Source organism: Anneissia japonica, unplaced genomic scaffold, assembly GCF_011630105.1.
Source record: "Anneissia japonica isolate Jap-2015-1 unplaced genomic scaffold, ASM1163010v1 scaffold6406_len342834_cov151, whole genome shotgun sequence".
Classification (NCBI taxonomy): domain Eukaryota; kingdom Metazoa; phylum Echinodermata; class Crinoidea; order Comatulida; family Comatulidae; genus Anneissia; species Anneissia japonica.
In genome coordinates, this window is record NW_022738763.1 from 112,894 (window position 1) to 137,286 (window position 24,393).

General features: G+C 31.9%; 1 protein-coding gene across 1 annotated transcript in view; it reads right to left on the minus strand.

The window, feature by feature from the left end:
* Positions 1-24,181, minus strand: part of LOC117117814 (PAN2-PAN3 deadenylation complex subunit pan3-like) — a 38,420-nt gene extending 14,239 nt beyond the window's left edge. The window contains exons 1-10 of the mRNA XM_033262281.1: positions 24,001-24,181; positions 21,871-21,932; positions 21,187-21,281; positions 18,670-18,745; positions 14,381-14,475; positions 9,994-10,339; positions 8,585-8,781; positions 7,786-7,948; positions 6,902-7,060; positions 3,817-3,933 (exon numbers count right to left, since the gene is read on the minus strand). Of these exons, the coding sequence (XP_033118172.1) occupies positions 3,817-3,933; positions 6,902-7,060; positions 7,786-7,948; positions 8,585-8,781; positions 9,994-10,339; positions 14,381-14,475; positions 18,670-18,745; positions 21,187-21,281; positions 21,871-21,889 (1,267 nt within the window). The 5' untranslated portion in view covers positions 21,890-21,932; positions 24,001-24,181. The remainder of the gene's footprint in view (positions 1-3,816; positions 3,934-6,901; positions 7,061-7,785; positions 7,949-8,584; positions 8,782-9,993; positions 10,340-14,380; positions 14,476-18,669; positions 18,746-21,186; positions 21,282-21,870; positions 21,933-24,000) is intronic.
* Between the last annotated feature and the right edge of the window lie 212 nt (positions 24,182-24,393).

Below are 24,393 nucleotides of genomic sequence, written 5' to 3' on the forward strand. Positions count from 1 at the left end.
TTAATTCGGATTTGGTATGTCATTAGATTCATATATCAGTCTACATGTAAATTACACTCACATTCCCCAAAAACATTGCTAATTACGGAGGGAATTTGCAGAGAATTAAATTTTAATTTGTTAGATTTATTTTTATATTTTACTCTAAAATAAAACAAATCCATGAGGGTTTCTTATTCATTTTAATAAATTTGTTTAATCAAAGATTAATCGGTTTACGCTAAGCTTGTTCCTGTCAGCAAGCTGTCACGCACTTTGAAACTTTAGGCGATCTGACGTCACCACAGCCAAGCACATGGGATTTTTGCCCAGCTACATGACCCCAGGAAAAAAATTAACCAATTAGCGGGAAGAGTTTAGGAGGCGCGACCTGATATTTACAACAAGTCGCATCGTCGTGACCACGAAGAATGTGTTGTTTACAGTTTAGGAAAAAATGTCAGACCGAAAATGCACGTAAAAACAATATAAAAGCATTCATTTTATTGGTACAGTAATACAATTTGCTGTGCACTACATCTAAACAACAGGTACTGTACGTATTATATGTTAAATGTTAACATTTTTCGTAGGCTAGTCATACAGAATTCACTGGGCTAGCCTATGCTGCTAAGCCTATTTTTATTGTCTAGGCCTAGGCTAGGCCCTAACTGGCCTGCCTTATTCGGAAAGGATTCAATAAAAAAGTTCCACAAACCGATCTTTGCGGAAAACCGAACATCGTATTGTGAGAGTGTACATACAAATAGATTCCTGTATTTATATTTCGCGGCATAATTTCCCATACAGAGACAACAGAAAGATTGTTCTGTATCTGTCATTGTTACTTCATCGGTGGGGGTGGGGCAGCATGATTAGCATGTGAAAAATATGGTATTTGGGCCTTCCGAAGTTGGCAAGATAGTGGCTAGTGAAAGGGATTGAAGACCAGTAAAAGTATTAATTTACTGGTCCACTTGGCTAGTTAAAAAAAACCTTAAGGGAAACCCCTGTAAATTCCAAAATATAGTAATAAATTCAACACTTCTCCATTATATTTAACAGATTTTAAAAATAATTATGTATCTTGTAATTCTGGGACAATTTCACACTGAATACCAAGGAAGCGAAAAGGGGATTTTACCTAAATGTACACTAAATACACTTACATTTCCCTGTTATATTTGTAATTTTTTCATCAGAAAAATAAATTACTCATAAATATTAAGAAATACTGACACAATAGGGAAAATTGTTAACGTTAAAGCAAATTACTAATTAGTCAGAAATAGAAATACAAATTATAAGGCTTAAGGACACATGAGCTAATAAATGAAATCTAATATTCAGACTGCTTAACTTGTATATACTGTGTAATTACTTTCCAACTTAAACGTAGCATGATGAAATATTTCTCCCTTGCCTTCTTTTCAGGGTTACAAATTGATGATATAAAGGTCAGTACACAATTTTTTTTTTTTAAAGAAACTGCTATATGCCCATATATAGTCACAATGCACCTATATATGGTCATGACATCATATTATGACATCACATCATGTCACATAATCTTGTCTAATACAATTTCACAGGACAGGATTTTTTACAAAACAGATGAAAGTGACAATGTACCGCAGATACAGTGAAAAACTACAAGTCCTTGCCAATTAGGCATTGAGTGTTTCTGAGAACTATATTAAATTTTATAATTTCCCATCATAATCCGTCAGGAACTCGTTGGGAAAGAAAAAAGAAGGATATCCTAATACAGGGGAACTTGAGATAAAGACTGAACGTTAAAGTACATTATAGAGCGTTGTCCAGATTATTAAATTTCATTTGACAAAAACATGTGACATGCCTATATATGGTTATGATGACATCACATTATGACCATATATAGGCACATCATATATATGATGACTACGTTGGGAAAATTTAATAATCGGGACAGGTCATTACAATGTGATGATATATAATACAACAGGAAAGTACTATGTACTACAGATAAGTCCTTGCCAACAGCATGTGTTGGTTTTTCCAAGAACGCTATCAAAACCTTTATAATTTCCCATCAAAATCCCTCAGTAAACTCACTGGGAAGGAAAGAACACGGATATCCTGATAGAAGGTAATTGGAGATAAAGATCTATTAGAGTTCATTATACAGCCCGGCCCAGATTCTCAAATTTTATTAGACAAAAACATGTGACATGCCTAAATATGGTCATGACATCACATCATGACCATATACAGGCACATCATCGCTATATATGTGCATACAAATGTTTTTTGTCAAATAAAATCTGATAGTCTGGACAGAGCTTAAGGATGCAAGAATTGTTTGATCAGATATGTCTGAAACAAGCATACACTGAAGTATTGTTTAATTTGGAACCAATTTATAAATTCAACAACTGATCAGAAGTTAATGTATGTTCTTGGCTCTTTTTCACTAAATCTTCCAAAAGAAATTGAAGAAAAATTTGACAGGTTTTGTAAAAGGTATGCTACAAGGGCATGGAAAAAGAGAAATGAGATCAAAAAAGAAAACGAACGAGATGAGATCAAAAAAGAAAACGAACGTTTTTGATTTTAGTCCTGTATTACTTTATGACTTTTCATTTACTTTTATGTGCATCTGTGTTATCTGGCCTGATAAGTGGTGTTGTATAGAGTATGTACTGTATGTTTTTATGTTTATAATTGTGAGTACGGTAGTCATGTGACTATGGGTATACAGTTGTGTATGTATATATATGTACTTATGTACTGTATGTGTATTTCATGTACGTTTGTATGGTGTTTGTATAATTGTTCATGTGGTTGTTTGCATCACTTTATTTTGCCTTAAGTTTTTTTTTTTTTAGTTTAAGATTGCTTTTAATTTTATATGGCTGAACAGTTTCTTTTTTACTTTTCCTTAATGTCCCTTTTGAAAATTTGAATTGTCTTTTTCTTAGCATAAGTTCTTTTTTGTAAACTTTACTGTACATATTGTTTTGGACGCACCTTCGATTGAGAAGTGTGCCACTGATTGAAAAGTGTAGTTCCTATTAAATAAATTATTATTAATTTAATAGTACTCTGATGAAGTAGAACATCTTCAAAGGTTGTAAACAGAGTCAACAGCCATTACAAGGTGTTATGTTGACTATGTAGGTTTAAAATACAATGACGTCTATAGCTATTTACATTTCGATGCTCGATGCACCGCCGCGGGCTGTGTGGCTGTGGTGAGTGGTTAGTATAGTGGCCTAATACTAGGCCGTGAGTGCATCATTTGATGGAAACTACAGTATTGTATACTCACAGCACTTCTCGGAGGAAGGCAAGCTAGGAAAACCAAGCTTATATATGTTTTTGTAATAAAAGATATTTTAAAAAGTGGCTATATGGAAGACAAATTTCAGACATTAAAATAGCAACAGGGAATTATTATTATTGTAATATTATGCATATAATAAGTTAAAAAAAAAGAAGGCCAGGTTATTTATTATGCAAATAGATAGAGTATAGTTACAACTTTCAATTCAACATCTTGATACAAATATTGGTCAGTTACTTTGGTCTAATTTTATTTTATTTTTAGTATTTTAGTATACAAAAGTTTTCTTTTAATTTAATGATATTCCTATTTTTCAGGAGTCACAATTGGCTGGAAATACATTTCTACTTCGATACTCAGCCCACCATGAAGATGTGATTATTATTGATGTGTTTTGTAGTTGAATGGTACATGTATACTGAAAGTATTACATTTCTTTGTACAGGGAGCCGCTAGCCAGAAATGAGGAGTTTATAGTTTTACCACTGTTGCCGTACTGAGGTACTTACAATGTTCCCCAAAGGCCTTGGTCGTGAACACTTCACGTAATGAGACCACATTGGAATGTTGTAGCTTCTTCCACATATCCACTAATGTCATCCACTGTGAATTAGCCACTTTGAAACCTAAGAAATATGAAGAAAAACATAAAGTTAATTATGATAAGAGAATACTCATACACCAAAGCACCTTGTAAACAAAACCTTGTATACTTTGGCAAAAAGAGCTATCAATTTCTATATTAAGATTTCAAAGACTTAAATAATAAGGAACACTCGTGCTTACATAAAGCAATTACAGTCGGAGAGCCGCGTTGGAGATTTTGATGGTTATTGCAAAATTTTCAACACAGCGCGACGTCATTGATTCTAGACGCCTTCACACGGCAGAAAGGCTTTTAAATTTCGCGCGATTTCATTAGCATAAAGTTTATGCTATTTCATAACTGTTGAATAAACATTGGAAAAGCGGAAGGTACCCAGATATGGTAAAGTCAGTTCCTTATATAGCTAAGAATCCTTACGTCATTGAATTTTCTGATTATTTTTTGTACGAGTTGCGCGTTCCGACGTTTTTGCCAAGGTTGTGTGACAGCCGTCGAATCGATACAATTTTGACAGCTATTTGTTTACAAATTTCTGATTAGTATCATTTGCATCCCATACAGTGATTTTCTACATATATACCATAAGTCGAAAAAGTAAGGATGCTTCGTTTGAAATAAAGGTCGGTCTTGTACCCTATTTCAGTTTTCCACGACAAACGTTTAAAAAGATCATAATTCACATGTTCTGCTATGCACGGTGGCGCTCGATGCACTACCGGGGGCTGTGTGGCTGTGGTGAGTGGTTAGTATAATGGCCTAATACTAGGCCGTGAGTGCATCATTTGATGGAAACTACAGTACTGTATACTCACAGCCCTTCTCGGAGGAAGGCAAGCTAGGAAAACCAAGCTTATTATGTTTTTGTAATAAAAGATATGTTAAAAAGTGGCTATATGGAAGACAAATTTCTGCATTAAAATAGCAACAGCGAATTATTATTATTGTAATATTATGTATATAATAAGTTAAAAAAAAGAAGGCCAGGTTATTTAATATGCAAATAGATAGAGTATAGTTACAACTATCAATTCAACATCTTAATACAAATATTGGCCAGTTACTTTGGTCTAATTTGATTTTATTTTTAGTATTTTAGTATACAAAAGTATTTTTTTTAATTTAATGATATTTCTATTTTTCAGGAGTCACAATTGGCTGGAAATACATTTCTACTTCTATACTCAGCCCACCATGAAGATGTGATTACACCGTAGTATATTATTGATGTGTTCTGTAGTTGAATGGTACATGTATACTGAAAGTGGTGCATAATTAAAATAGGCCTATTTATGGTCATGGCAATAATGCTGCTATTTAATATAAATATTAATTTACTGCTACTATAATGAAGAAATGCAGTATTTATTTTTGTGAAAATAAAATATTCTAATTTCTAAGTAAACAGGTCACATATACTGTAATTATAATCAATACTATATAACTTGCCAGTAATGTGACAGTACACTTTTTTTATAAGAGCAAGTAAAATTTTTCCCAGGCTCAGCGGTACTTATTTTTTTTGCCGATGTCAGGCACAAAATGTTCTTATTTTGTTTAACATACTTTATATATGTGGAAAATTATTATTGTACATAGGCCTAATATTACTGTACTCTAGTCTTACATGTTACATACAGTACTAGAAATAATTAACCTTAAGGTATGAATATTGATGTTGGTTTTTTTTTTGTTCTTATAAAATGTGTTCTTATAAAAAAAAAGTGCAGTGGCTTATTAAATGTGACAGTTTTGTTACAACATACAATAGGCCCTAACAGTCTAATAATGCCAAATTGGGTGTCAATGTGTATAATTAACAATATAATTAGTAGATATTTTAGTAACTACCTTTTAATTTTTTTTTTGTAATTTTCTGTGAGTACAATTGCTTGCACTTTGATACAATAACAATTATTTCATATGGGGTGATTTGTAAATAAGTAGTTTTATACAAATTGAAATTCTTAGAGATTTAGATTTAAACATGTTACAACATTTATATAATTCATTATTCTGATATAGCTTTGTCTTAATAATTAAAAGTATGGACCTTAATTATTTCAAATCTTCACTTCTTTCTTTAAGTTGTCATAAGGTAGTTTTGTGTGAGAGTGTAGTTGTGTTATAATTAATACAATACATTAGGCCCCATTAATAATGTATTAGATCACCCTATCAAAGAATAAAAATATTAGTAAGGGAGGTTTTTATTTTACCTAAACCTACCCCTTTTTTGCTAGTAAATTAATAGTTAAGGAAAAATATATTATATTCAAATCAAATTTATATAAAAAATATGTTTTTGTTGTACCAGTAAACATATTTGCAAGAAATCCTGAGCTTTTCAAGTGAAAAAAGTAGGAAAAATGATCGTTTGACAAATATATGTTGATTTTTTTTTTTAAATCAGAATTTTCCCAAAAGTGATGAGGGAGTGGGTGATAAACTATAATTTTTTTTTATGGGATCTTACATATTTTATGACACCATACAACCTCCATCATCGTTTGTACCTTGTGTAGAAAATGTGAAATTTAATGAGTTTTGGCCTTCCATTTTGTAAAAAAATCGTATGTTGAATTGAAGCCTAAAATATCAATATTTTTCGATACCAAAAAAATGTTGAACCGAAATCTTAGTTTTAATCATCATTTAAACTTGTAGTTTAGTTATTCAAACTAGTTTTTTTTAATAACATTTAGTGCCAAAATAACCACGTTTTCAACACATAAAAAATTGTTAAATTTCGGCCATTACCCATGACATGCGCCCTCACAATGAATGAAGTTAATGATGCGTGACCAACTGATTAGAATAAGTGTTCTCCATACATACTTCACGGGAATTAGTGCACTTAAAAATTATCAGCAGGCCTTAAGAATTATTTCAAGTAATGTGTACTAAAAATGTCCCTTCGTGTATGGAATACAACTATACTAATCGTTTATTTCTTGTAAATATATAAGTTTTTTTGGTATTCAACTGACCTATGACTCTACGTAAGCAGTATGTCTTATTGTCTTTACTGTTAACTGCCTTGAAACACTGTGTACTGTAGCCAAATGTACTATTTTTGTCCATGGGCCCCTTGGGGGCAACCTCCAGGGGGTAGAGTGTGTGGTACTTATCAACCTCCTGTGGAATGTCTGGGGGTAAGAAAGAGAAACATAATCATTATTAGCATCAGTAGAAAATTAAAAAAAAACAAAAAATAGTTACAACTACCTAACCAAAACAAAATTATGTTAGTGCCTTGGTTAACGGGAACTCTGTGAAACTGCAGTTGTAATGCCCCTTCTGGTGATGAACGTGGCTGTAGGACCAGTCTTGCATTGGAGACAAAATCTCTGCGCTTTTTTAAAGAATGCACTTTGAGCCACCAGCCATTTTTGGCCATCTAGATGTGCCATAGCCACAAGAATTTGTACCTCAACCCCAACCATGGTGGGGATGAGGTGGTATAGACCTTCAGTACTCTAAAAGTCCCTCTCTGGCTTCAATCCCTTGTATTTGGAATTCATGGACCTGCCAATGGCTGCAATGACTTAATACAGCTCACTCTTTCTCGCAAGATGGCTTTCTCAAAAGAAGGTATAATCTGTATTTTACAAGAGTAGCTCAGTGGGATGGAACCAGATGACGAAGATAATGATGACGCTAATTATAAAGATATAGAAGATGATAAAGATGATGTTGATTTAGATGATAATAATGATGATGACAATGAATAGGATAATGATGATAATGACATTGATCGAAATGTTGAGAAACATGATGATTAATGGTGATAAGACTGATGATGAACTAGTAATAATGACTAATACCACTCAACTATTAAAAGAAATGTAAAGAACATATTTTCTAAACTCACCAGGATGTTCTGCTGGGTCTATCTGGGCAAGTGTCACCAGATGTCTGTGGAGAATGTCCACCTTAATGTCCTCCCCCATGAAGAATGACGGACCATGGGGCTTCTGCTTCATATATGCCACATGAGGGGGCACCGATGGATACATGTGGAAATTAGGAAGCACCTGAATAAAAAATAAAAATGAAGTTATCTTTATTCTTTTATTTATGCCTTTCTTTTCAAATAAGAAGTCCCATTTTCCTAGGTCGTTGGTCAACTTGCTTAAGGACTGCTACTGTAATCAGCAGAGGAGAAGGCTACCCCATAAGGTACCCATTTATGTCTGGGCGGAGAGAAATAGACAGAAACAATGCCTTGCTCAAAGAAAAATAGCAAAATGCACAGGAAGTATTGAAATGATCAATGTTGGAAAAACAACCATCCACACGGCGGCAAACCGCTACAAAAAATAAACATAATTTTGTTTTTAAAACATGAAATTTGTTATTGATCCGGTATGATATTCGCAATTAAAAGTCAATAACTAAAACTTACAATTATATATAATTGGAATATTGGATTTATTAGATAAACACAAACAGTATATTAAAAACTTAGAGAAATATCATGAAAGGTTTATAACCTTTTGTATTAATGAGAATAAAGAACCAAATTTACATGACTTATAATACAACCTTTTGTATTAATGAGAAAAAAGAACCAAAGTTATGCGAGACTATGTCTCGTGAACCTTTGTAGATGATGATCAGTGACATGATTATGATCTAGATCTTACCGTTCTTACCCATAATCTACTTACCAGACCGCTGAGTTGACTTGCTTCCTGTGATAATTGCTGTTCCGTGTAGAAATATGTTGTTCCACCGATGTTTTCTTGTATCGTTGCTTTCCCACTGGAACTAGGATCCTGCGAACCATGTTTATTCAGCTCTTTCCGCCTGGTTCCAGGTGAGTGAGCTGGTGAATGAAGCGGAGATGCACCCGCAGATAATGATCCTACAGAAGAGCAAATAGTAAAATCGGATTTAAATGAAGCAGTAACAATACAAGATAATTACAATAACAAATAATAGTATCACATAATTCACATGAACAATAATTACAAGTTTCAACATCACCGATTTTGAAGACAAAAAGTTCGAAATTAAGGTTGTTTAAGTTTTTTAAGTGGTGAAAGACACTTAACACTGCAAAAAGAGGATTTTAAATGATCCAAAGCAACGACAACAATAAAAGATAATAAAAACAATTACAGTATTACAACAAAATTGAGGCATGTTGTGGCGAAATGCTTAAGTTGTTACACAGGTCAGGATTGAGTAAATGAGCTATAAAATATGGGAGCTAAAAAAATTGCCTAAAAATCCAAATTTGTTTTTCACTATAGGTCAACAGTTTAATGTCTTTAATTAATCATACCAAAGTATTATTTCTGGAAGTGGTCAACAAATTGTTTATTTAATGTTATTTTGATAGTTCATTCTATTAAACCAGGGAACAGTGAAATTACACTGTGTAATTTCACTGTTCCCAGATTAAACAATGTATGCATAAATAACTTTGAAAGGCAAAATCATGTTTATCTTGATTCTAAGAGTACTGTACTTTCACTTTCCAATAACTTAGGCTTGAAATGTGCAATTTGAATGAATGACCCCTTATTTTAAAGATCACATACTCAGGTATCTGAAAATACCAATAACTTGAATTTCAATTTTTGCTACAACTTAGCCATTTTGCCACAACATGCCTCATATATAAAAAAATAATTACACACTACATCATCAATAATTTCAAAAGCAAACATTTTATATAAGTGTTGTTCAATTTCATAATGTTTTGGAAGACTTTGTCTGCACTTGTCTTGTTTAAACAGAAAATATAAACTAAATTTTAAATTGCATATCATTTAATAAATTTAAATTGTTATTTCTACATTTTAATTGATAGAATTACTTAAAAAATAAAATGAATACTAATTTAAGAGAATATTATTGTAACCTTTACTTTCCTTACCTTTATTTGTACATTCTATAAATGATTTGGATACTTGTTTTTTTTTCTGTTTGTTTAAAATAAGTTATATTTTTTATGTAATTTTTCTTATTTACTTATTTATTTATTTATTTTTTTTTTTGAGCAAGCTCTACTTTCTTTTTAGGCTCCTTCACTTTTTTTTCTCTTGACTAAAAAATTAAATAGATTTACCGGCTGTTAGGTCACTGCCAAGGGTCGTCAAGGCCGTTGAACTTGCGCTTGTCTTCAAGCCCATTCCGATCTGAACACTGTATGGGCCATGTGCCTCGGATGAACCCATCGACGTTAATGATGTGGCGCTCACGCTTGGGCGAAGCATACCTCCAGATCTTTGCATGTGGGAAGACGTTATATGTCCGCGCGGCACAAATTCCGGGATCTCCGAAAACGTTGTTGTTGTTGTTGTGGGCACATTCCGTGTGCCTGGAAGAAATTCCGAGGTGTGTGACCCCGGCACGCCTTGAACATGTTGTCCCTGCATACCCGGAATGAATTCGGATGCTTTAGGATTTGGCATCTGTGGAAGTAAACAATGACAATTATGAATTTTTTTTTAATATAAATAATTTTAAAAGTGATATTTTTTGTTGTTGAATTGTATCTATTTGTATATTTTCATTTCATTTATGTAAAAGGCAAAGCTGTAACTATTATATTTCTTATTAATCTTTGTGTGACCCCTGCACGCCTTGAAAATGTTGTCCCGCATACCCAGAATGAGTTTGGTTGCTTTAGGATTTGGCATCTATGAAGTAAACAACCCCAATTATGATTTTTTTTAAAAATATAAATAATTTTAAAAGTGATATATTTTTTGTTGTTGAATTGTATCTATTTGTTATTTTCATTTGATTTATGTAAAAGGCAAAGCTATAATATTTCTTATTAATCTTTGATATATTTTTGTTTTGTATATTTTGTTATTTTGTAGCTTGTATCTTTTCAATAAAGGAAAAATTAAATTGAATACATTGAATTATACAGTAATATAGACAATAAAAGATTCTTGAAAATTGAAAAATGTATTAAACAATTCTGTAAATGCACAGCATTATCATAAGATATACCGGTAAAATAATTTTACTGTACAATGGTAAAACTGGAAATTTACTTTACTTTGACTTTAAAATAAACAGAAAAATGAAGAATATACCAAACCACAAATAATAAAAATAGAATAAATAAATTATTAATATTGAGGTAAAATGTAAAAGAACTGTAAGTTAAAATATAAAATAACATTACAATATTAGATATTTAAAACACATAAAAACAAATAGAGACTTATGTTTTAAACAAATTCCATGCAACATTCAACAAAAAAAAAAGCAATTTACTCAGTGACAAAAAAAATCACAGTTAGTATCTAGAAATATTTAAAAACAAAACTCCTCAATAACAGAAAGCATGTAATTTTTAGCTTATCTTATCAATCAATATCATAATGAAAGGGAAAACCACATCAAGTACAAAACGTAAAGGTCAAAAAGTAAAAAAAAAAAAACCACTGGCAGTTAGTTACAATGAAAAAGCTGCTTTTATAAGCTGTGTATTGGGTCTCTGCGAGTGCAGTGTTGCATAACACAACAAAAGAAGGCCATCTTGGCTTTTTACGTGGGCATATTCTTGGTAGCGTGATGCTATTTATGATGTAATAACAAAGTAATCAATATTAACTAACTAGCTAATGTGTATAAAAGAATAGTAACGATGGGTAAACAATACAAAATGTGGAATTGAACACTATACAACAGTTAATAGGGAAAACAAATGAACTTTGGCATTTTAAAGCACAGTACACTTTTACAACTGTAAACCTAAATACAATAGGTGGCAGTCAGGCACAAATGCCGATAAAAAAAAAATCTTCCTTTTATTAAATTTATTTGTTTGTTCAGAAAATCAGTGATATCACAATGTACAGTAGTCTAGTAGCTGTTGATGTGATTTTATTTATTTTACTATGTTTAAATCAGCTACTAAAGGTATAACATAAACAATTATTAATGAGTTAAAGAAAGTCTGGTGAAATATTCCCTATTCTAGTTAAATTTAACTTTACATACTGTAAAAACCTACATTCATCAGTTTAACAATTTACCAATAAATGTATACTGTATAATTGATTGCACCACATTAATAATTGAAGACATAATGAACTAAGCTATAATAAATAAAAAACTGTAACACACGCACATTGTGGTTAACCAATTGAATAAATTTTGCTAATTAAATTATAGTAACACAATAGTATTAAAAAAAAAAGGTAACTATAAAAAATTATCTATCAAAGCTAAAAAAGATTGAAATTTATACTATACATGTTGTTGTTTATGGCTTTAGTTTTACTTTGTAATCTCATAATACCAGCATATAGAAAGTTTCAATTCAAAAGTACTTACTAAAATTACATATTTAGATAAAACTAAATAAAGATACAACTACATTTATTGAAAACCATAATTGGTTATTTATTAGTTTAAAAATGTTCACAGACATTTACAGTAAATCATTTAATTTCTGTGTCAAATTGGATGTTGATAATGTTTTAAGAATTAGCAATCCAATGTTGTACTTTTAATCATTTTTTTTTTTCCCCGGATTTCATATTGTATAATATTTAAGTAGCCGAACAAGCAGTAGTATAGTTTCTATTTTATTTCCGCTAGCTTACCCGCTGAACGCTACATGGTACTACAGCAGAAGGTAGTGCAATTAAATAGGCATTACATTAATCTTTAAGGCCTGATTTCTCTATTAACATTTTAATAACACACCAGATCAACTAATACTCTCAATGAATTTAAGCCTTTCTGAATGCAGTAAAGGGAATCAGATTAAATTATGCAAATGAGCAATTAACATTTTCTTGTTGCCTAAATAGATAAATCTCTAATCATTTGGAATAGAAATTTTTCTTTACTGGCAAAGTAGATTTCTTTCTTATCACAGCTTATTAACACACCAGATCAACTAATACTCTCAATGAAATTGAGCTTTTTTGAATGTATAGGCCTATGGAAAAGAATATTAAATATGCAAATGAGAAATTAGCATATTCACGAAATCCTAAAAAATCTATTTTGAATAGACATTTTTCTTAATAGAACTTGTATTAAAGTAGGAGATAAAAAAAAAAATTTAAATTCCATTTCGAATAGACAGTTTTCTTAATAGTACTGGTAAAGTAGGAATTCCAAAAAAATTGATTTTATTTTAAAAATTGGAACAATTTTGAAAAAGAATGAGACAAATATGAATATAATACAACAAAGAATACCCATCATGTTGAGGCTAATTAAAGTTTAATTACATTATAGTCAAACGAGCCCCCGACATACACATTATTTCCGCTAGCTTAGATTGCGCTGAATGGACAGTAGACAGCACTAATACAGTAGCTCTGTGTTTATTGAATGTCATTATTAATTTTTTTCTTTCTCATTCATCGAGAAGGAAATAGACTCACTATACAGATTGGAATGAATATTGATGTTGAGTCTTAGTATGATGCTTATTAAGTGGAGTAATTTTTAGTTATGAAAAAAAATATTTTTTCATTTATTATTTTTTATGAACATTTTCTATAAAATCCTGTCAATCATAATGTATTAAATACAAAATATGCCAAATTTATACATGATCATTATTATTATTATTATTATTATTATTGTATTTAATATTAATCATGTGACTAAATTAATTATTTAAAATAAATAATATACATATGTTTGTTGTACCCTATTATCTTGTTTTCACATATAGTGTTCTGCAAAAGCATCTGGTGAAGGAGAACTAAATATAACAAAATATGAGCTGAGAATATGGTTGATTGGTATGGTTCCTGCCTCTAGCACGTCAGGGCGCCGGGTTCGAGATCCGGCTCTGTAGTTGAGTATTGAATTTAAGTCGTTTATAAATGATCTGCTCTCTGAACAACCCTTTCAGGAGAGTTAAAGACCATGTTTATATCCACTGCGAATATATGTAGTAGATTTAAGTTGAGGGCGCTACACTGTAGGTGCTGCAAGTCCCCCGCGTTTATTACATTTGAGAACAAATAAAGATTTATTGTTACTATTATCAAATACAATTATATTAACAATAACAGTAAAGTAGTACGTGAGGTAAAAAAAATATGTGAGAGCATCCTAATGTACCTGATTAAGAGAGCATATCTCAAAAAGGAAGGGAGTACGGGATGACCTACAGAGCGGTAGTTACAACTACAAAAGACTGGCAGAAGACCGTTAATTTTAGAAAAGAACATAAAGCTTTTAGAACCAGATTTGTAATCGACAAACTCGATAAAAGCTCTATAGATACAAATTTATGTGATAAAATTGGTGCTTTCCTATATAATTTGGACATTATATTATATAATAGCCTTGTTCATATTCTTGGCAAATCAAAGGCATTTGCCGCATAAAAATTGATAGTGTGAATAGACCTTGTCGCAATAAATTTCGAACAAATTTTGTCACATTAATGAATGCGGCACAGTTCTGTAGCGATAATCTTCACATACAGATACAAAGCTCCAACTAACAGGACTTACCCCGTGCATCATGACATCTCGTCCACGCATCTGACCCATACTCATACCACTAAAATGACTTGACAGCTGGTCTTCACTCACTATGTTAGTTGATCCTGCAACACATAAAAAATTCATACAAACCATACCTTTAGCTCTTTTAAATTTCCTGTACGTTATTTAATGAACCAAATTTAGGGGAACAAAAATAAGATGATAAAAAAGTTGTCTACAGTACTGTAGATATAATAATAAAAATAATTAATAATAATTAATAATGATAAAATAATAATAAAAATAATAATATTAATAGTGAAATAATAATAATGATAATAATGTTATTAATAATAAAAATAATAATAATAATAATGATACTAAGAAATATAACGGGTCAAGTTCAAATAATGATGGCGTAGAAATGTTAATTTTCTTTTGAATATTTATTATAAAAGTACTATTATTCATAATAATAAATAATTTTCAATACAAGTATTTACTAATGCTAGACTAGAATTTTTTGCGCTAAACACCCACTCTTAGTCACATAACACATTAATGTTTTCCTAATGGTAATTTGTCAATTTGTACCATGGAAAGAAGACATTAATCAGTACTTATCACTTGTCATCAACTGAATGACATTAAAAACGAAGAAACTAGAAGTATTTTATCTAGTAAGTACTGTACTATACTGGATTGATTACGGTAGACTTTGGGTATCTGATTCGATTTAGCCTTTGTGTTCTCTCGTTCGTTTAGTCATTGTTGGTCTCTCATTCGCTTAGCCCCTTGGGTGGATTGCTATAAGACGGTCTTAAAAGCTGGCTCTATCACTTAAACGGTCTTACTAAAGTCACTCTGCTAAGACCATTGCTATAAAACGGTCTTCGCATAGACCGCTTTGAGTATGGAAACACCAACAAATACTCCATGGTAACATAAAATTATGGGCGCTGTTACGCTTGCTCAAAACATGCATATTTATCAAAATAAACATAATGTAGACCGGTTATTACAGATGCCGACAATCTTGCGGAATGTTCATCCTTTGATTCTTAGTCTTTGACAATCTAGGCCTAGGTCTAGTACCTGCAACGCCATGATGAAAATGATTTAAGACCGTTTTAAGCATCCTCTGTGTAGGCCTTAAAATTTAAGACAGCTAACTGGTTAGACGGCAGTATAGCAATGGTCTATAATCATAGACCAGTACAATCATAGACCAGTAGTTACATCACAATTAATGCCGGCTAAGCGTTAAGACCGTCTAAGACCACTTATAACAATCCACCCCTGGTTTCACTTAGCACTAGGTCTCTCATTTACTTAAAACCTCAGTTGACTTCTTATACAGTCAGCCATTTATCTTTAATTCATGTAAGCCCTTCTTGGTTTATCATTCATTAAAACCTTTGTCTTTCGTACAGTATCATAAAACCAAGCCATTACTTGTACATATTCCTACCCTCATAATTATTTCCAGGCTGGTCAAAATTTATGAGTACAAGTACAAAAATTAATTCATTTGTATAGTCTTACAGTATATATTACTTTTTTTTTACAACTAATTCTGAAAATATATGGTGTTAATGATACTTAATTGTTAATATTATTTCTTTAAAATAAAGCCAAACTATTATTACCTGCACAAATTCCTACCCTCAATTATTTCCAGGCTGTTGTCAATATTTATAAGTAAAAATATTAACTGGATTGAATAGTTTTTTTATATTACTTTCTTTTAAAACAAGTTCTGAAAATATGAGGTGTGAATGATATCTAATTTTATATTAATTACTTCCGTAAAATAAAACATTTTTATGTTCACAAGAGGCATAAATGAAATTCTGAAGTTAAGGAAGTGAAGATAAAGGGAGTCTGACGCCGAGAATAGTGAAAAAAGATGTCGGAAATATGTTAAATTTGAGTATTGTAACAGGTTTTCATAGGGTGTATGCAAAAAATTAAATAGAAATTTTCCCGGGTAGGAGTGCGAGGCGGAGAGTGTAAGGTGTTCGATTCTCATCGTGAGGTTGGGGGTTCAAGACGGACGCTCGTTGCATTGGTTGTGTCCTTGGGCAAGGCACTTTGCTTACGTTTGCCTCTCTCCACCCACGAATATAAATAGGTACCTGGTAGGATGATGTGGCACTGTATGCTTTAGTCTGTATCAGCATTAAATTGCAGGAACGACTAGGAATACTCCTCCGGGAGTGGAGTAGGTTGCACTTTGTACTGGTTTGATTATGGATCCGATGACCAGGGGTAATAATAACAACATTGCCAGTGTCTTGTATTCCTTGGCAAAAGCTGCGGTATAAATCTCTATAATATTATTATTATTATTATTATTATTATTATAAAACTGCTCTTGAACACAAAACTGGGCAAATTTTTGGTGGTTGGCTTATACCCAAGGAATCCCCTTTTGACTCAAATGGCAATTTTTCAGCAAAGTATGCCTAAAACTTCCTTTATATTTATATGTTTGACTTTTTAAATTTTGCATGCGATGTATTATGTCCAGATGTAATTTCCTTTTCAGACAATAAAGTTATCTTGTACCTTGTATCTAATTCAAAGCCATTAGTAGATATTTTTTCCAGAGAATAGTTGTAAAATCATACCCTAGGCTTATGCTTGGAAAAGGCTAGTACATAAAATTGGGCATAAATTAGGGGTGGGCTTATGCACGAGATGGGCTTATACCCAAAGAACACCAGTAATTATTTATGTATCTGTTAACCCTTTCACTTACAGAAGTGCCTGAAGCGCTCGCCAATTATCGTAATTAATTAATTAATTAACAATAATTTTTAAAAAATTGTATGTGCAGTATTGTGTGCATGTATTTTCACTATTATTAATGTTCAAAAAAACATCAATAATTGTTATTAAAAAATGTTTCTTATTGCATTTTTAATTAATTTGAATGATTAGAGTAATTAAAAATATGAAATATGATCGTTGTTTTTGTTAATATGATACCCCTGAACAGGAAGGCTCCGCCATCAACACTGATGAATAAATCGTCTAAAAATACACTTTATTTTCAAAAAACAACTATTCTGACACTTTCCGACAATAAATATATATTCAATATACATACAGTACCAGTTTTGATTATTATATCCACATATTTCCACGTAAAATTAATATTTTTTTGTGGCTGAAAAAACACAACGTGGCTTTCAATTCTGCCTAAGCCATCTTGGTTGTTTACCAAAAATTAAAAATTGATATTTAATTATATTTCTGTTACAAAAAAAAATGAAAATTTGTTTATGAAACTTGTAGGTGAAAGGGTTAATAATGAAAATATTTTCTAGTTCTAATTTTTTAATTGAAAGTTAATAATAGATTTTTTTTAGCACAACACAGGTACAGTGTAAGGTCTTATCGCACTACCTACCACATCATAAGTGAAAAATACAGATGATTTAGCCATATATGGGTATATGACATCATCATAGCCATTACTTATTAGTCACATAAAAACTGATAGCGTGAACAGTGCTTAAGTAATTAAGTACCTTACAGACATGTTTACTTAATATGCACTTTAATTTACTTTTATCTATGTGATGTCAATTGTATAATGAGCCATATTCGTGTTGCGTTAATTGATGCACTCAGAGCAAGGCATAATGGGATTGTGGTTTCTAAAAATTGGATTTAACCTTAAAGGATGGATCTGAATAATCATATTATCTTGATTCCACTGAGATGGATTATGCTACGGGGCGTAAGAGAAAGATTTTATTTTTAAGAAATAAACTTAACAAAGCTAGATAATAAAATGACCTATATATATATATATGAATACAAATTACTTGTTCCTCTGGGATGAAGGGAAAAATGTCAATAACACCTCTAGGATAATATTGGAATAGAGGAAAGTCATAAGTATCGAGTCTATCTTGATTATGTATTTACTGCATTAACCAGGAAAAGTATTCCACAATAAAAAAAAATTATAATTGCTAGAGATACATATTTGTGATTTCATGACCCTGAATAAGGTACTTACTACTACCCATGTTTCCTGTTATTTTTCTATTTTTTGTAAATAATACTCATGTTTTGGTAAAAGTTTGTTTTAATGCGGAAATCTTTAAAATCGTAAAATGAAACTGGACGAATTAACAATTGACTTTTTGAGTTGATTTAAATTCATTAATTCTGCAAAGATGAAAGAAAATGTTAATACATTTAATACTCATATGTCATAAAATTAATAATGTAAATTTTGTATTAAGTTGGGGAAAAAAAAAATTTTCGCCAAAAATTTGTTTCTGGCTTCTACGTACCTAGGCTTGATGGCATGAATATAGATGGATCCCTAGGAACAGGATCTCCTCCTCCAGTTGTTGTCGGATGCGAATTCTGAAAATAGAAAAGTAATCAAGCAGTGAGCAGATATGTTACGCTTCAGTGCACATGATAACACTCTGCCTAATAGTAATGACTGCAAAAGATATTGTGCAATGCGTAGGTCTACAGTGCTCAATTAACGACTCATTTTAAAATGCTCTAAGGGCTATACCACTGTTCATGTTCCATGTGTGGGTGTAATTGAAGCAAATATTATTCACACATCTTGGAAGCAAACTCCATGTTCTGTACCATAAAGAATCTTGAATACTGAAGTCTTAATCAAACAGAAACCTTGTATCTATTTTTATGACGATAGATTACAACAGGCATGGCAAAAGTGAAAGGGACAAGCAAGTTAGAAAGAAATATTTGGCCTTTATAGAATATAATCACATCTTATTCATCCAAATAAATTTTTATATTTTTGATATATATTTGAACTGCAATTGATATTTTTGATATTGAATTCTTTTCAATTTATTGTAAATAAAATTTTTTCGGAAAATAATTATAATTTTAATCAATATTCAATTCAATTTTTTGTAAATGAAATTTTTTGTAATAACTATAATTTTTATTAACATTTAATATTTAAAAAATTTATATATATAATATTTAAATTATGTAATGAGTAGATGTGTTACAATTTCTTTGCTTTTGTAATTTGATGTTTGTTGGTGTTGATGTGTGTGTGTTTATTATGCCAGATTCAAGAAACATTTCTGTTTATGTATTTTTATATGCGAATAGACCAATAAAGCTTATTTTATCTATCTTATCTCTCTAATTGTTTTAAAAACATAACAGATAGACTGATTGCTGAACAAATTTTCATTAAGAAATTTGACAGCATTAACAGTGGCCTTAATACTGATCTAGGCTCTCTTAGTCATTACAAAATGTAATTTTTACTTCTGTACTTCATACCATTGCCTGTTGATTCTTTAGTGAGATTGTTTATCTACTCAATTACAGCAATTAGCTAATTCATGATAAACCAAATTAGTTATGCATAAGTTATTTCCTCTCAAAAACCGAAAGGTCTACTGATTAATCTCAGATAAGATAGTATAATACATACTCCAAGTGATGATGATCATTCCTGATGACAAAATTAATGACGAAATATTGAATCTCGACATGATGGCGAGCATTTCTATACTTGGAGTATGTATTATACTATCTTATTTCCTTTCTGTTTGTTCTTGTTACAATTCACACCCCTGATGAAGCTGGCATTGACTGCCAGCGAAAGCTTGTGTCCAATAAAATTACATCTTTACAGTTAGTCTGAGAAAGCTGCCTCTTCATTACTAAAAACACTGTAATGACAGTTTGGCCATTTTAAGGAAACCAGGCTGGCGCACAAAGCTTTGGCCAAAGCGATTCCACAGAGTTTACAAATATGATGCGTCACATGTGACAAATTGTGTTTAAAGATAATCTGCTCACGCTGTAACTGTTATTTACAACAGACGGTATTGGGTCATCAAGTGGTCACACAAAAAAAAGCAGAGAAGGATTTGTTGGCCGAGTGTAAACCCGGCCGAGCGACCACTACTGTAGCTGATGTAGCATGTGCCGGCTTAACTCACCAACCAAAGCCGGACATTCACTGAGTCGTAAGGCGGTCGCATGACTGTCAGCCAACGAATCTAACTCCACTCCCCGTAGGCACTAGTTGACTTTGGTGGCAGTCTAAACGGAATGCCATTAAAAACGATCTGTTGCACGCGTGTTGTTGAGCTCTTTGTAGAATCGCGTCGGCTGACGACCGTTGAGCGCACCGATTGCCCGGCTCTACTCCATTCAGTTTATTATCAGTCCAAAGTTCTACCCACGCTATCAAATTCTATTTTTTAAATGCCTAAATATGGTGATGATGATATCAAACCACGACCATATAAGGCACATCATGGCTACAAGTTTTTTTGTCAAATATAATTTAATTGTCTGAACAGCTTTAAATACAATACACACAGAAGTTGTGTCAATACGATGAATAATGTAAGATATGATTACTTTAATGAAATTTGCTATGTGACTGCCAATTATAAATACTTAATGTAATTACATATTAGCTTTATCACTTAACGCGTAACGGTGGACAGCTAGGCTGTAGCTTGGAACGAACGTTATCATTTCTGACCCTCGCAAATTGACACTATTCTGCATTCATCATCTTCTTTATTGTGTCTAAATGCTTTTATGCAATATGTATTTTAGTGGTGCTAATTAGCAGTGGTGTATCTAGGAATTGAAGAGGGTGAAACAAGGTGGAGTGAGGGGAGGGGCTTGATGATTAAGTGAGAGGGTGTTAGGTCGCAAAATAAGGTGACATGAGCGTGATATTTTCGATCCAGACATTTTTAATAGTGGAGGAAAGAATGTGCAAAGTTTTTTCGGGGGAGAATGCACCTGCTAACTGGTCTGTTAGAGCAACAACATACCTGCATAAGATGCTGAAACTTGCTTGTTGTCCTTCCGGAGATTTCCCCATTAAATGGGCCGGTAAAAAGATCCGGTGTTATCATCATTTGGTCCACTGAAGAAATCAGAAATATTCATTATTATATGGTTATTAATTAAATCAATATGAAACATAGATGGGCTAGTCCTCTGCACAAGTGGCAAAAACAGTTGATTAGGCCCTATAAAAAATATTATTAATTTATCACCTTATGTGGGCAGGAAAAGTGATGAGGGAGGGAGGATTTTTTTCAAATTTTTTATTTTGCTAAAGCCAAATATCACCTTTGGGTTGTTTGCTGGTGCATTGATATTCAAAGTAAAACATGATTTAAATAATGCAAACAATATCTACTAACTATTTAATAATATAAATGAAAAAAATAAATAAATAAAATAAAAAAAATTTTCCAAATTTTCTTTTTTTCAAAAAAAATGTTATTCAAAAAAAAAAATTTTTTTTTTACAGTACCATAGAAGACATACGCATGATAAACTAATTATTGGGCCTATGATGATGATAATATTAATCTGCTAGTTTTTAATAAACCCTTTTTGAAACAGATAACCTTCTTAGCATCTTAACATGGTTCATTTTTCATTATTACTTTGTTTTTTTATATTTTATATTTTTATTTGGATGATGAAGTATGAACAATACTTACAGTTCATTCCTGGATTCATGTTTATATTTTCCTATGGCAGTTCTTCAAATATATTTCTGAGCCTAAAAAGAAAAAATATTTTTTCTTAAAATCTTAAGAAAAAACACAGTAAGCTGGAGCAGCTTTCTGCAAACACTTGACTTCACAGTCTTCTTGAGGTTCTAGGCACCAAGTCTGGGCCCTGCTGCGCTAGGAACCAACAGACAAAATCATGACAAGAATTTCTGATCATGAAAATTACTTCCATGTTCTTGTTCTTATGTAACATTTTGACAGCATCTGCTTTTATAGTAACAAAATTGTGCATACAATGCGTATTCAGTATTATATCAATGATGCTATTTTACAAAAAAAAATTTTCCTGGGCAATTTTGATATTCTATAGAAACATACAAGATATTGCATAATAAATACAAAATTTCTCCTGATCTAATTTTCTCCAAATCTCCACGGAAGGGCCTTAGAGTTCGTTCAATGTGTTTTTTATTTATTTATTTATTCTGTTTTAAAATATTGGAAGATGTCAGGTAATAAATAAAGGAAAATTAATTCCTATTCCCACTGGGATTCAATTACCATTATTAAAAATTATTTTAAAATTTGATTATAACATTTTTTAGTAACCAAGTGACCTCCAAGTGGAATAAAAATTAGTGACGCCACCCAGTGTGGGTTCCTTAAAAGAAAGTGTAAGCCTACAGTAGTTGCCGACCCTCGCAGGATTCATGACATATAATTACCAATTATATAAAAGTGTACTGTGTACAATAACTATGTGGGAAATAATACCCTAAAATGGTACCAACACTTTTAGCTATTTTACAATAAAAAGACTGAGGGCCCTACGCAAGGCATAGAGGGCCAAATAACCAAACACCAAGTAAATAAGGTTTGCGTCCACCGCCCGCATGCCTAAAAAGCTACCGCACTAAAATTTTCATTATTTTGAAAAGTTGATTATTTCCAAAAAAAAAAATACTTCGTTTTAAAAAAACGGACTTTCTAAGTCGTAAACAGACAGAAAAACGATCAGTCTATTCATCACTGATCACTCGTCGCAAACACCGAGCGAAGGCAGGCCTGGCATGATCGCCGATGATCACTGCTGAGGTCATTTACGGGTCAAATCGATCTTTCTGACCAATAGGAAATCTTGTATGTTCAATTTCCACAATGTGTGCTCTGAAGCGTTCCTTTGCATTTCACAGCAAACGTGAGTAATCTTTACTTTCTATTCAATATGTTCTTTGATCTCTATTTACATATGAACGAGTGGAATAGTTTTCTCTATCAAACTACAGGTACATAATTCCAGCAGTGAGGCTAACCAGCACTTTTAAAGAGGTCTTAAATGTAGAAAAGGATCTGTTTTAAGAGCTAGTGTACATTTATGACTGTAAGCATTGTTTCTTGGGAATAAATGTAAGATTACCAATGCCGCGGCTTGTGGACAGCATTTATAAAAAAAATAATGAATAATGAAAAAATACCTCATTTCAAAATTTTTCGGATGCAAACCTTTCATTCTCGTGGCCTAAGTAAAATAAATATCAACAAGTATATCATCAGTTCTATATTGTTGGCTCTCGTCCTAGTCATGCCTTATCCTTTTTTTTTTAAACATAATAACTCAGCTAAGCTAAGTACATTACTGTAGTTTGCATGGTTAAGCCTAGGGCCTGAGAGTACTATTGTAGTCATAGTATTAGTACTAGGTTATCTAGGCCTAGCCCCAACAAGGCTAGCCTAGGCCTAGTTTTTGGTGACTGAGGTTGTTTTGCAGTATTTTGTTGACGATGTTCATTGTTAGTTACTACTAGTACTACTATTCTTTTTTATTCACATTTCATTTTTATATCAAATGTCTAAGGTTACAAATTCCTATTGACTTAAATATTAAAAGTGATACAAGTATTCCGTTTTAAAACGTGTAAAATCATACAAAGAGATCGATGCAAGGTGCCGCCAGTTCCGCTCAGCTGTTTACGATTCCACTCGAAAGGTACCTCCCACCCACACACACACACAGACGCTGAAGATGGATGGAGGCTCTGTTGTCATTTTACTGCCCTCCATTTTGATCGACTAGCTTAGCAAGATGTACTTTCTAATACCATTCATATACTTAACTGTTTCGGCTATTAACACTTGTCTGGCTTAACAAATCATTCAAATTTCACTCCGTATGCCAAGCATATTTAACAAATGTGTTCCCTTTCTGAAGCACGATGAAATAATTGCAAACATTAGCGGTCCATATTTGTCAAAATATACAGGGGGTTTCCTTTCTAGTTAAATTGTTTTCATTGGTGGTAATCTTTGTATGCGTGCGCATAAAAGTAGAACATCAAATATTTAAATTACTCTGAAATATACATCAAATTACCATACAAAAATATTATTAAAGCACTATTTATAAACTTAGTATGAATAATTTTATTTTACTTTTATCATATTTATCAAAAATGTATATTTCTTGCAAAGACAGTTTAAAATCTACTGAAAAAATATATGACGCTATCC